This window comes from Nuphar pumila, unplaced genomic scaffold (assembly GCF_984573655.1).
Source record: "Nuphar pumila unplaced genomic scaffold, dmNupPumi1.hap1.1 HAP1_SCAFFOLD_115, whole genome shotgun sequence".
NCBI lineage: Eukaryota > Viridiplantae > Streptophyta > Magnoliopsida > Nymphaeales > Nymphaeaceae > Nuphar > Nuphar pumila.
Genome location: NW_028323178.1, coordinates 16,262 through 31,331, shown reverse-complemented (window position 1 = coordinate 31,331; position 15,070 = coordinate 16,262). Strand labels below are relative to the sequence as shown.

At 34.5% G+C, this 15,070-nt stretch overlaps 1 protein-coding gene across 1 annotated transcript; it reads left to right on the top strand.

The window, feature by feature from the left end:
• The first annotated feature begins 11,214 nt into the window (after nt 1-11,214).
• Nucleotides 11,215-13,428, top strand: LOC149811207 (endochitinase-like). Its single transcript, XM_089994012.1, has 3 exons — nt 11,215-11,724; nt 12,021-12,174; nt 12,924-13,428. The coding sequence occupies exons 1-3, from the start codon at nt 11,328-11,330 to the stop codon at nt 13,291-13,293; spliced, it is 921 nt and encodes a 306-aa protein (XP_089850138.1). The 5' UTR covers nt 11,215-11,327; the 3' UTR covers nt 13,294-13,428.
• Nucleotides 13,429-15,070: the final 1,642 nt, after the last annotated feature.

Genomic DNA, 15,070 nt, shown 5'->3' with positions numbered 1-15,070 from the left:
AATATCTTCTCTAGTTGACAAATAGTAGTGACAACAGAATTTTCTAGATTTTTTACCTCAGTTACTATAACTTCTGATGCATACAATGTTCTTAAAAATTTACTCAACTCGGATAATACCCCTTATATAGGTTTGTCTAACATGTCATGTAATGCTAGGGGAATCAACCGTTGCATGATAACATGACAATCATGGCTCTTAAACCCATATAATTGTCTCTCGTCTATCTTCACATCCCAAGCAATGTTAAAGACGTATCCATATGGAAATCTCAACTGTCTCAATCACTGGCATATCTGCTTTACTTGATTTGGTCCAAGCACATACCTTGCTTTTGGTTTCAATACTTTGCCATTATACTCTTTGAGTTCCAATTCTGGTCTTTTACATATTACTTTTAAATTCATACAGGCCTTCGGATTATCCTTCATTTTTCCTTTAACATTCATTAATGTATTGAACACATTATCAAACACATTTTTCTCTACATGCATCACATTCAAATTATGTTGTATCAATAAGTTCGGCCAATATGGTAGTTCCCAAAATATAAGTTTCTTTGTCCAATTATGATCCTTCCCAAATCCAAGGAAGGGCCTCATACTATAGGCATCTGTCAGTCCATATGGAAAGTATCACAATCGTCCTAAAATCTTTATGCCAGACAACCATGTAGGTGAACCTTCTATTTCAATTGTGCCTGCTTTGAACGCATTCTTTTGTTGTCAGAACAAATGGTCGTTAGGTAGAAATTGATGGTGACAATCAAACCAACATGACTTCCTTCTATGCGTCAATCTAAAAGATTATGTATCCTCTATGCAGTACAGACACGCCAACCTCCCATGTGTGCTCCAACCAGATAACATACTATATGTAGAGAAGTCACTAATTGTCCATAGAACAACAACATTCATATTAAAGTTTTGTTTTTTGTGGGCATCTGTTATCATTGCAAAATTTTACTTTTGCAAGTCAAACTGATCTTTGAAAAAAAATTTGAAAATAACTCACCTCTGTTTTAAGATGCAGGATAATTCCGAAGAATGGAACTCATCTGTCGGTATGAGGTTCAACCATTCTTGGCACCATAACCAGGGATAATTGAACCAAGGATCAACCACGTGCTTTGCTTTACTCAACCATCTAAATTGATGTTTTATTCCTAAATGTATAAAGAATCAGACATGTACTATGACTTAGAAAGATTTTGATTTGAAAAACATGATGTACGCTTGAAATACTTTAAAATATTTGGAACAGGAGACACCTTAAAAATCGTGAACCATGTTGAGAGAAAGAAAATTGATTTCTGAAGAAATCTTGATATTTTAGGAAAATCAGTTTTTAAGAGAACTCAAAATGACATAGAGAAAATAGATTTCTTTGAATTTAAACTTTGAAATCAAGAATATTATAACTTGGAAAATCGATTTTGAGATTTAGAAAAGCATTTGGAAATCCCTTGAAAATCGTTTTTAATGAAAAAGAAAACTTAATGTTTTGGGAAAAATAAATTTCTGAAAAAATTTCTGGACAACTTTGAGAAATCGATTTTTTTGAAATTGGATTCTTGATTTGATCAAAAAAAGGCGCATGTAGCCTTCTAAAATCCTTTTCATGATGCATTCTAACCTAGATGATGAATGAATGCTATCTTGTGAAAATATTCTTTTTGAAGAAATTTTGAGAAAATTATTTGAAAAAGGAATTTATGTGCCTTATAGAATTTCCATAGAATAAATTCTCTACATATCCCTGACTATGGCCACGAATACGTATGGAATATAGTTCATTTGATTCTAAAGGGAGAAAAATATTTAGAAATTCTTGAAATATGCGATGGTTTTTTAAGATAGCCTAAGAGTGTAGGCCGATTGTGGCTTAGAAAAAGATGATAAATTTGGGTTTCGTTCGTATTCTGACTATTGCTACAAATACGAAACCCAACGAGTTTATCAACTCCTTAGAATCTAGTGCACATGTCATTCGTGTAGACCATTGTGAGTTTGAATATGCATAAATCATCATTCATCACACACTAACATCATTTATTGAAAAATAAACTATATGCAATGCAACCCTATTCTAAGCAAAAAAAGTAAATTCTTATTCTAAATTTACATTTAATTTACATTACTAATTGAATTAAAATAAAAGAAAATACAGTCTTGAATATCCCTGCAAAAATAGAAAACTTGTTAGTGAAAATATGTCGGGTTTTCTGGATTTATCCAATAATATCTAGAAATTACTAGATTTATCTGGATATAAGTATTTTTTCATGTTTCCCTGAGATAAACATAATAAAAGATGATATAAAATTGAGTAAATAATAAAAAATAAATAACTTTAAATTTTAGAATTTGGAGAAAATGACAAAATTATCCCTAAAAATAAGACTATGGCCTTGAAATTAGGGTTTTTAGAAAAGATTTTAGTAAAACTTTGGATTTAGGGCTCAAATAGATTCAAATAAACACCAAATCGGGGGTGAAGCACTTTAGCATAATTATAAACAAGATAAAACCCTAAAAATTTGAAAAACATGCATAAAAATTCGAAATATTACAAAAAGAGCAATTTTTTACAGTGTTTTACTTGAACCGGGACTTCGTGGGCATCCTCTTTTTTGTAGTTTAATTAAATAAAGCCTCAAACGAATCCCAAAATAAAAAAAAATAAGCATATACACTTTTGATAACCCTAAAATTAAACTAAAATTAAAAAATAGAATTTTTGAAGTTATTCTAATACAAAAATTGAATAAAAATGAAAAAAATACGTGAGATACACAAAGTTTTATACTCGAATATGGTATCAAACTACCATAAAAATTTGTAAACTATTACACAAAGATACTAGACAAAATAATAAAGATTTTTCTATTTTATAGATTTGAAAAAGCATCTCTGGTTAGGGAGATATCACTCTGGCAATATGCGCTTAATTTTGGCAAACACGTAACAACTCAAAAATAGGCAGTTTTGATTTTGGTTTAATTAAAAATAACAAACAGTATTCAAAAATTATATAAATGAGACTGATAAAATTAGACATGTTGTTGAATCCATGACTTTTTATGGATCATCAATCAGATTTTCGGTTAGGGTGGTACGATTCACGTAAGTTGGCCTAGGGTTTGAATAATACGTAACAGCTTGATAGAAACAGATTCTGATTTCTGATAGAGGAAAAATATCAAACCATGGAAAAATAGAAAAATTTAATAGGAAATACTAGACATCAAAACCAAAACTATTGCAACTTACAGATCATCAATCAGATCTCTGACGAGGGAGATATTGCCTTGGCAAGTTATTCCTAAATCCACATAGCGAATTCATGGTTTAAAAAATAAGCTTGGTTTTCTGTTTTTTTGACAGGGTTCCAGAACCCAATATAACCCCATTTTTTTACAGGAAATCACTGGCATATTCATGGTTTAACCCTAAAATAATCAGATATTTTTGCCAGAAAACAAACATGAAATAACATTGTTCTCGTGTGCCTGGAATCAAAAACGCGTATTATCTAAAAAGCACATGAATAAACCTAATTTAAACATGCAAAAACCATACAAAATATAAAATATGCAACGACTCATATTTTGATGTTTGAACATGTAAAATAAGCATTGACATGATAAAATAAATAAAAAAATTTATGAAAATCATGGTTGAATTTTGATTTAGCCATTAAAAGAGAGATTTGACCCATCGAACGATAGAATCTTGGTCTTTTTCTGACGTTTAATAAAATGAACGAACTATAAATGATTTCAATGGATCAAAAACTTGTAAAAACTATGGACGATCAGTAGATCATCATCTTAGGTCATAGAGCATGGATTTTGAACAAAAAAAATAAAGAAAAGCTCACACATGGGGGCGACAATGGTGAAAATCAATAAAAAAATAAAATAAAACAAAAAGAAGAAGAGAAGACTCACCTTTGTTGCAGCAATGGAGGGAGAGGAAGAACTTGAAGGACAGAGGGAGCAACGAAAATTTTTTAGAGAGGGAGCAACAAAAAATACAAAAATGTTTATATAAGGATAAATAGAGGATGACATGAGTAAGCACATTTTTCTAAAAAAAAAAAGCATAGATAACCTAGAAATCTAAAAAGATAGAAAGAAGCTTTTCTACTGTAGAGGCATGGATGATTCAATAAATGAAAAAAAATGTGAATAGCAAAAATATATTTGTTAAAAAGAGCTTTTTACTTGCCTGATATTTGAGAGAATTGAGAAAATTATGCATGATACAGATGTTTGTGGGTATCAGCACTGGAAACCCTCACGAGACCTTACTCGTCCACTAGGGTAACCTAGGGGTTTAAAGGGCTTATTGCATATGCTAAATACAACTATGATTCTCAAGAAAGTGAGTTAGGAAATTTTACTTTGGTTTTTACATTCTTTAGAACAGAGTTTTTAGCTTTCACTTTACTTTAGGATTAGTGTTTGCTCGAGGACTAAGAATAATAAGCATGGGGAAATTTGATATTGCATGAATATGCATTTATTTTATCATATAAATCATGTATTTAAGTATGTTTTATTGGTTTATATTTTATTCTTATGATGTTTCAAGGTTAAAGAAGTCACGGTTCGAATCGTGCAGATTTCAGAGTTTAAATGAGGAAATTATGGCCGTTTTATGATTCTAAACCGAATCCCAAGGCAATTCTTTCCTTGATCCAGTCTTAAACACATTAATTGTATTATGGATCCAATGCCAATGTGTTCAGCAAATGTTAAATCCCAAATCCATTTCATAAATTCTTTAAAACCCTTTTTAAAAATAGTGCCACCCCCTTTTTAGAATTTTTTATTAGTTAGGTACTAAAATGTAAATAAGAAAACTTTAGGTAGTTAATTTATAATTGTTAATTAAACCTAATTTTTAGTTTAACTAGCACTAATGGGCTGGAGTGAAGGGCATCTTAGCCCATTTCAAGCCAACTACATTCCTTCATTTCCCCTTCTTTCTCCTTTTCAAGTAATTTTTCCATTGCTTTCTTGTTTTCTCTCTCCTTTCTCTTCTTCTTCTTCTAAATCAACAATGGAGGAGTACTTGGAGCCAAATCTGGAGTGGAGTTGCATACATTTACAAGGTTGATGATCAATCAAATTCACTAGATCTAAGGTTTGGTGAGTTTTCCAATCCCTCTTTTTTTCTTAATTCCCTATGAATTCTCTTTATTTTTTCTTGTCTTTCTTCTTTGATTTCTTTTGTTCATTTTGAAATTTGTTTGTTGCAATTTCTCTTTTGCTATATTTTTTTTTTGTTCTTAAGAAAATCTAAAAACAAGATGGGGATCTATTCTTGATTGATTTTAATTCAATTAGAGCATTAGATCAATCCATCTAATAGATTAGATTTTAATTTCTATAATTTAATTCTTGTTTATTTTTTTTTTCTAAACTTAGATTAGTTAAATAAATAGATTTGATTCCAAGAATTTAGAATTGATCATTCTTTGATCTAATTCAATAGATTAAAGTGTCAAATTCTAGAATTCTAGAATTTCATTTTTCTTGATTTTTTTGTCCTTTTGTTTTTAGTGTATCTATAGATTTTGGAATCCAAATCATGATTCATAAATTGGATATGATTTGTGCTTAAGTCTAGCTGCTCTTTAAAAAAATTCAGCATGATCGGAGTCTGATTGATGTTTCGTTTTGAGCTTCTTTTTTTTGCCATATATTTTGGCATCTTTATTTTCTGCAACTTTTATTTTTTGCATTTTTTCTAGTTTTTGTTATATCTAGAGTTTTCAGAATCCAAATCTAAATTTGTAAAATGGATTGGATTCATGAATGAATCTAATTTCTGTTGTGAATTTTTCATTAATTTTTAATCTATTTTGCTAGACTAAATTTGTTAAATTGTGGAAGCTATCAGAAGTTTTGACAGCAATTTCCAGATTTTGGGAGTTGTTGTTCATTGGTTAATAATCAAGTTCTACTTTGAATTTTTTAATTCTGTAAATTGGATCCTCTTCATTAATGTTTTGAGAATATATTTGGAAAGAATGTGGAGTATTGGAATCCAATTGCTTTTTGATTCAATCAAATTACAAAATCCTGTTCTGATAAGAATTTATGCAATATCTAGTAGCAAAATTGTAATTTCAAGTAGAAGTTTAAATTAGAGTAGATTTTGGATTTCGTGTGTTTTTGTATTATTTTTGCTGGAGGTGGTGCCATTTGCTGATTTCATATGATTGAAATGAAGTAAATTTAAAGTTAAAGTGAAGAAGCAAAGGTGGAAAAGCTCCATTTTTAGTTTTTTTTTTCGTATTTTCAATTCTTAGTTAATTGGAGTCTTTTTTGTCACATTTGAATTTTGTAATTAATTTCAATTTCAGCATCATTTGATATTTCTAATAATTATTTAATTCTTATGTTGTAAGTACTTTTAATTAGTTTAATTTTCCTTTTTAAGGCAATAAATAGTTAGCATTCATGGAATACGAAGTTGTATCAAACCGTTCCTCGTGTTCGATCCCCGTTCTCACTAGTTGTGAGAGTTGGATTTTTTTAATTTGGTGACCAACTTTCATAAACTCTTTTCATAAAAACATCTTTTAAAAATACACTTTCAAAGTGCACACCAAGCAACAATATCTGCGTGAAAAGTTCATACGATTTGCTTGCATCTCATGGGATGAAAATCACAAGCAATTCTATCTCGTATATGCCTGCTTGGCCTCAAATGAAAAACCTTCTCTCGTGGATGTAAGCATGAGACAATGAGGTAGCAAAAATTCAAAATCACTTTTGGCATCATTTTTTCCACTCATCATATGATTCAAAATGACGTCAATGATGAACAATTTTTTTTTTATGACGAGGAACCCTTGCAGAGAAGGGTGAGAAAACCCCGGGTGGAGCTTCATGACCACCTTGCTTTTCAAGCTACTGACACACTCGTGCACCAGCGGGGTTTGATATCCCCTGTCTTCAATTCAACACCTTCACAACCACCCACTGGCCACGCGGGTAGTCAATGATGAATACAAAATACCTCCATGCTATATATATTGTAGAATATCCCTTCAAGCCAAACTCGATATTGAAAAAGAAGATTGGTCTGTTATTAGATAATTTTCAAGTGCTGTTACTGCCACTGTCATAGTCTGGCCGCAATTAAATATTAAAGATGTTAAATATCTCACAAAAAAAAAATGAATGAATGGCTGTGGAAGCATATTAAAATTTGTTTTATGTAATCTAGAAAATGATGTTAATTTCTTCCAAATTTATCATGCTTCCAAATTTACTACATATAAAAGACGGGTCAGCTGGGTTGGGTCCGATATCCAAGAAAACTTGCATTCCAAAACCGCCCCACATATTGCTCGGGTAGGGTTCGGGTCAACACAAATAGTAATTAGGTAAAAAAAAAAAAATTATGCACATACTCCGGTTCTGGATTTGGAGTAGGTATTGCCTTTTCCCCATCCGACTCCGTGAATCTGAATCCCATTAGGATAGATCACAGAAGATCGGATTCAGTAATGCCTAGATCCATCCAGAGTATGACCCGCCTACAATATTAAACACAATACGCTAGAGAGAGAGAGAGAGAGAGGTGATGTCATGTACAACTTTTGTTTTTAATTACTTCATTTTTATTGAATTGACTTGGAGAGGTGATGTTATCCACAAATTTTTTTTTTCTAATTACTTCATTTTTATTGAATTGACTTGGCTAATAAGTAGTCTACATTGAATAAATCTCAATTATTAGATCGAAAATTTAATCATCACGTTTTCTCAAATTAAGTATAGATAGAAGGTGAAGGAAGTATTGTGCATCAGTAGCACTGTAACAGTACTGTAGCACAATTAGGGATGTAATCGGATCGGATTTAGATCTGATAACTGACTGAATCTGAAATCCAATTAGTTTGGTATGTAGATTTGTATCTGAATCTGAGACGGAAATGAATCCTAATTAATCCAATTAATTCGGCATGTAGATTTACATATAAATCTGAGACCGAAATGAATCTGAAACCAAACAGCCTGTGTGTCAACCTGATTACATATAAAAATACATCCAATTAGCTATCTGTGTGTTACCTTCTTTTTCCATTCCATCCGACTTTGCTAGCTTGAATCCAGTTTGGCTAGATCCAATAAGGTTAGATTCAGTAATAACTAGATCCGACCCGAGTTGGACACTTTTACAAACTTACAATATTGACACACCCAAAACATAAATTTCATTACATTTTCCGGTTTGATATTATGTTTCTACATGGATAGCTTGGTTGCTCAACCTGATAAGAAAACAAGGTCCCACCTGGGGTTTTCCTTTCTTCGTTCCAAAAAAAACAACCCGGATCTGATTTATGCTTTTAGTACTGGGTTCAGTTTGGGGTCTAACCAGACCCATCATAAGAAAAACCATACCCGGGTCCTATATTTATATGGATTATATGAACCAGAACCCATCATACCCAGTAAATAATAGTTTTTATCTTTTTTTATATTAAAAAATTATGGATCTTAATTGGAACTCAGGTCGGGGCCTGGTCTTAGTATGAAATTTCACAAACCATACCTGGCTCCATGTTTTACGTAATCTAGAAAATGATGTTTCTTCCAAATTTATCATGCTTCCAAATTTACTACATATAAAAGACGGGTCAGCTGGGTTGGGTCCGATATCCAAGAAAACTTGCATTCCAAAACCGCCCCACATATTGCTCGGGTAAGGTTCGGGTCAACACAAATAATAATTAGGTAAAAAAAAAATTATGCACATACTCCGGTATTTGCACTCATAATATGTTGAGTATCCGTACGACACAAACCCGACCCATTGACAAAGAAAAGAAGTGTTTCTGATTCCTATTCATTGAGCTTAAACCAGACTAGTGGAGATGTACTAGGCTCCGGTTGTCTGGTAGGAGCAGCTAATGCACCTCACCTTGTGTTGGGACGTTACAGGTTCAAAACCCAATGGTATAGTAAAAATAAAATTAAGACGTCGAGATAAAATTGCTATTTTATGTTGTGACCAAGAAAACATATCATGCCCTCCATTTTTTTTTTTCCTTATATTCTGATTATGAATATTGCAGCTTAGCTTGTGGATCCTACTACACTCTAGTGTCTGATCCAACTAATTGGTTATTGGCTACTTAGAGTCTGATTCCGATTCAAATCATGATAAAATTCTGTTTCAAATCATGATAAAATTCGCATTTTCGCCCACCCTTAATATATCTTATTGAGATTCACAATCTTGCCAATCAATCGGTGAGGTATTGTGCACTAGTAGTGACTGTTTAACACAGTTGGGGATTCCAACAGATTGGATTTAGATCTGATAACTGACTGAATCTGAAATCCGATTAGTTGGATGTACAGATTTGCATTTGAATATGAGTATCCAACCTAATTAAATATAATATCTATCCAATTAGCTAATTGGATTTGGAGTAGGTATTGCCTTTTCCCCATCCGACTCCGTGAATCTGAATCCCATTAGGATAGATCACAGAAGATCGGATTCAGTAATGCCTAGATCCATCCAGAGTATGAGCCGCCTACAATCTTAAACACAATACGCTAGAGAGAGAGAGGTGATGTCATGTACAGCTTTTGTTTTTAATTACTTCATTTTTATTGAATTGACTTGGAGAGGTGATGTTATCCACAATTTTTTTTTCTTTCTAATTACTTCATTTTTATTGAATTGACTTGGCTAATAAGTAGTCTACATTGAATAAATCTCAATTATTAGATCGAAAATTTAATCATCACGTTTTCTAAAATTAAGTATAGATAGAAGGTGAAGGAAGTATTGTGCATCAGTAGCACTGTAACAGTACTGTAGCACAATTAGGGATGTAATCGGATCGGATTTAGATCTGATAACTGACTGAATCTGAAATCCAATTAGTTTGGTATGTAGATTTGTATCTGAATCTGAGACGGAAATGAATCCTAATTAATCCAATTAATTCGGCATGTAGATTTACATATAAATCTGAGACCGAAATGAATCTGAAACCAAACAGCCTGTGTGTCAACCTGATTACATATAAAAATACATCCAATTAGCTATCTTTGTGTTACCTTCTTTTTCCATTCCATCCGACTCTGTTAGCTTGAATCCAGTTTGGCTAGATCCAATAAGGTTAGATTCAGTAATAACTAGATCCGACCCGAGTTGGACACTTTTACAAACTTACAATATTGACACACCCAAAACATAAATTTCATTACATTTTTCGGTTTGATATATATGTTTCTACATGGATAGCTTGGTTGCTCACACATAATATATATGATTTAAGTGTAATAAAAAAAGTTATGTTACAAAAAACAGTGTAGAACAGTTGGTTCGAATCTTTTTGTTCTCACTCCATAAAACACAAGTATTTCTGCACAAGCCAGTGCAGACTTGTCTCATCTGGCTCGATCTTAGCTCAACTCACCTAGAGACCAAGTCCGAACTGGATCTAGAAACAAACGAGTCTAGCAAGCCAAAACTGTCTGTGTTCCATTCATTCGGCAGTATACCAGCCCTGATCATTAACAACCATAGTTCTGATTCAGTTAACATCTAACAACTTTTACAAGAGAAACGAGTATGCGAAATAATTTTGCCCCACCCATCTTCAACTATTTTTTATTTTACATTTTAGTGACAGTTCTGATTGTCACTATAAATAAACTCAACAGTGACCGAGTGTAAACCGTCACAGTTTTTTCATTTTCTTTTGTGAATCCATAGCATCGAGGTGAAAAGATCAAAGTGCAATATGATTGCACAAATATTTGTGCATTAAGCACCTCACCTCCCTCCATCTTGGGGGCAGGGCCTGTCAGGTGTGGGACCCAGGACCTGATGGAGGGTGATGGGGGTGCTTAATAAACAAATTTTTGACTCCAGATCGAGGTACATTTAAAAACACCCTAAAGTCAGTTAACATCCATTGCACGATTGGAGTCGAATCTGTCATCATCACAGAACCAATATTCACTGAGACAAGAGGTCTGTGCAAGTCTCTATGGCGGAGTCCTGAGTCAAGACCACACAAACTGAAGACTTTGAAAACAAAAAACAAATGGTTTGTTTGTTGCTTGGGCTTCAAGTGTTCCCATTATATAATTACAAAGATAATTTAGGTTGACTTGCTGGGTCCAGCACATATCCTATTTTAAGAAAATACAGTCATTTCACAAGCGAAGGGTGCCTATTTATAGGTGCATCAATCTCATCCAAGCATAGAAGAATAATTATAAATTCTTCCCTACTCAGATTTCCTTCTTCTTTCTACTGTATCTTTCTGTCATGGGGTTCTTCTCTTTGACATTGCTGCTCTTTTCTCTGTTATTAGGTGCATTGCCTGCATTAGCACAGCAATGTGGTAGTCAAGCAGGGGGTGCTGTGTGTTCAGGAGGGTTGTGCTGCAGCCAATATGGTTATTGTGGCAGCACCAGTGCCTACTGTGGAACTGGGTGCCAGAGCCAGTGCACTAGTGGCTTGAGTTCTTTCATTTCAGAGGCTATCTTCAACCAGATGCTGTTGCATCGGAATGATTCGGCTTGTCCTGCTCATGGATTCTACACTTACAATGCCTTCATTACCGCCGCTAATGCGTTTAGCGGCTTCGGCACTACAGGTGATGATGCCACTCGTAAAAGAGAAATTGCTGCCTTCCTTGGCCAGACATCCCATGAAACAACAGGTATGAGAAGATGAATAACCCCAAAGGAAATATGGCTACACAACTTAATGAGGATTGCTAATCTTGAGTATGTGATGTTCAAGACTGATCCTTCTTTAACTGTCATCTTTTTGCATGAAACCATTGTGTAGATTTTTTTTCTTTCGTTTACCACAGAAAGAAACCACACTCAGGATTAGCATGCTAGCGTCACTGTCGAATATTTTCCCTTTAGAAATCTGCAAAATTAGACATATCTTTCCATCGATCTTTTGTAATACAAGGACCAATATGACATTTGTAAATTCTTCATGCAGGTGGATGGGCAACTGCACCAGATGGAGCCTACTCTTGGGGGTACTGCTTTCTCCAAGAGCAAGGTAACCCAGGCGACTACTGTGTTGCCAGTACTCAATGGCCTTGTGCCTCTGGAAAGAAATACTATGGCAGAGGACCAATGCAAATCTCATAGTAAGACCTCTTCTAAGTTTTCACTTCAGTTTTCTTATTGAAAATTAATTCTAGACAGGTTGAGAAGGTCAAAGTTGAGTAGGATACGTAACTGGAGTGATCGCCTTCAAAAGCGATCACGCCTTCTAAATGTGGACACGTGTCTTTTCTTAAATGTTATGTCATTAACTTCGGATCTGCAAAATTCACTCGCTTGATAAGCGATTTATAATTGAAAAGCCTCTTTTTGTCTAGCTGATTAAATCCTCTCCCTTCAACCTAGCGAGTCACATACGTACTGATTAGCCACTTTTAAGGAGACATCTATCGGCTTCCGATGGGGACAAGTGCTGGCCTATATATATATATATATATATATATATATATATATATATATATATATATATATATATATATATATATATATATATATATATATTATAGTTATTGTTATTGAGATCAATTGCAAAATCTGCTGTTGCACCTGATGGACCCATCATCTGCTGTTGGCCCCACAGCAGATAGGCTGTTACCCCAAAGATTGTAGGTGTTCAGGTGCAGAAGCACACAAAACTGTCCAATCACAATGCACCTTGTCCTCCCTCTATATATTGGGATGGGTTGTATATATGCACACATTTTCCAAATTGGAACTGGTTCATAGACACCAAGACCAGTTTGGCTTCTCATCTAGAGGCCTTATCTCTTAATGTCAGTAATGGTATAGCTAAAAAAAACTGCCTAAAACATTATCTGTTTCAATTTTGCAGCAACTATAACTATGGGCCTGCTGGGGTAGCAATAGGGTCTGATTTGCTGAACAACCCTGATGCAGTTGCTACCGATCCAGTAATTTCATTCAAGACAGCCATATGGTTTTGGATGACTCCTCAATCACCAAAGCCTTCACCACACGCTGTCATCACTGGGCAATGGACTCCTACGTCTGCGGACACGGCTGCAGGGAGACTTCCCGGCTACGGTGTAATCACAAACATCATCAATGGAGGCCTGGAATGTGGCCATGGAACTGATTCCAGGGTTGCAGATAGGATTGGGTTCTACAAGCGGTACTGTGACATACTTGGGGTGAGCTATGGCAGCAACCTTGACTGCTACAGTCAGACATCCTTCGCATAGTAAGACCTCATAGTGAAGGCGGGAGCACAGATTTGGATAGTCCATATGACTTAGGATAAATAATATCCGACGACTCCTTGCTGCTTTCTGTAGCAAACTCTAATAACAGTTGGCAATAAGAATGTTAACTCTCTCTCTCTCTCTCTCTCTCTCTCTCACACACACACATATACGGCCACATCATAAAAGGTGCAAGCGTACGTAGTGACAAAAGTTTAAAACGCCATGCAATTTATCGGCCATGGGATGTGACTCTAAACGATGTGTTCAATCAAGGGGTACCATAACCATGTTCGCAAACTCGAGGTGCAGAAACTTGGCATTTGAACCAATTTTTTTTCTGATTATACTGTCTTAAGACAATATGGAGTTTGAAGGAAACATGCTATTTCTCACATGATTTGATTGTTTTATGTGTAACTTTGTAGCGCATCCTAGAGTTTTTTGGCATCTCCAATTTATATTTTGGTCAAAGCTATGCATTCCATTTAATTATCGAACTCAATGCTTCATGAAATTTTGTGCAATCCAACACCACCTAGCAAATGACTACATATCTCACTCTAAAACAAAAGCAAGAATCAACCAATTTCAAAGAATTTCTCAAAAGTAAACAAATCATACAGAAGATAGCCCAATCGCCTACTTTAAGATGAGTTTATTCGAACACGGTCCATCTTCCGATCGATCGTCCATGGTGGTGTCTAGCTAGAGAGAATGGAAAACAGAGAGGAATGGTCGTTCCTCTTTGGAGAAGGATATACAATTTAGTTTCATAGTGAATTTGAGAATGCAATTAGTCTTCACAGATTCCAACTTAATAGCAACTTATTCTCCTGTTTGAATATTAAGGCCTAGATAAAACTCACCGAAAGATCTGCTTCTGATCTTTCTACAGAGCCAAAACATGCCACCAATCACATGCTCCATATCTCTGTTGGAAAAAAAAACCTCACGTAGATATCTCGAAACACCTAAACACTCCTTTCCATGTGCATTCTCCCTTCGAATTCCAACCGGAAACCCTAAATTTTCACCACCAACAATTAGAAATCCTAATTCCACAAAAGACTCCTCAATTTCGCCAATCAACAATCAAGGTCATAAAAATATTGCACATTTTTTATGTGTTGCCGCTTGAGCACCCTCCACCTTTTCCATAACAGCCTGTCAACTGTGGGGTCCAACTGCAGATGGTGGGTGCTTAAGTGCAGCAGCACATTTGGAATGTACAATGTGATTTTCTGACGGGAGTCAATCTGCATCTATGATGTTTCAGGAATGATTGTAGGAAGATAAAGATGAATTTGAGAAATGAAACAAGGCAGGGGCGGATTTGTTCATCAGTGATAGGATAAGAGGATGATTATGGAAAAAACCCAAAAAACATGTTCCCTCACTTTATTTTGCTCCTTTAATTTATCATTAAAGTCTACCTTGGAGATAGGAGTGTAGCAGAAAATGTTCATATGGACTTTGTGTTTAACAAACTATGGCGCACTAGTATTTTTCGGTATCACCTAGAAGTAGATTGGTCAAAAGCTGGTAAGATGGCATTGACCATCATGGTTGGAGCCACTCTTTTATTTTCTATCCATTCAATCTTAGAATGTGGTTCACTAAAACAATGAGTACGTTATGATCAAATTGAGTTTAAAATCAACCTATCTATTAATAGCAAAAGTAGAGGGAGGATCAGGTGCAATGTGATCATACACTTTTAGTGTGTTGTTGTACCTGATGACTGGCCATCTTTGGGATACAGCATGTCATCTGT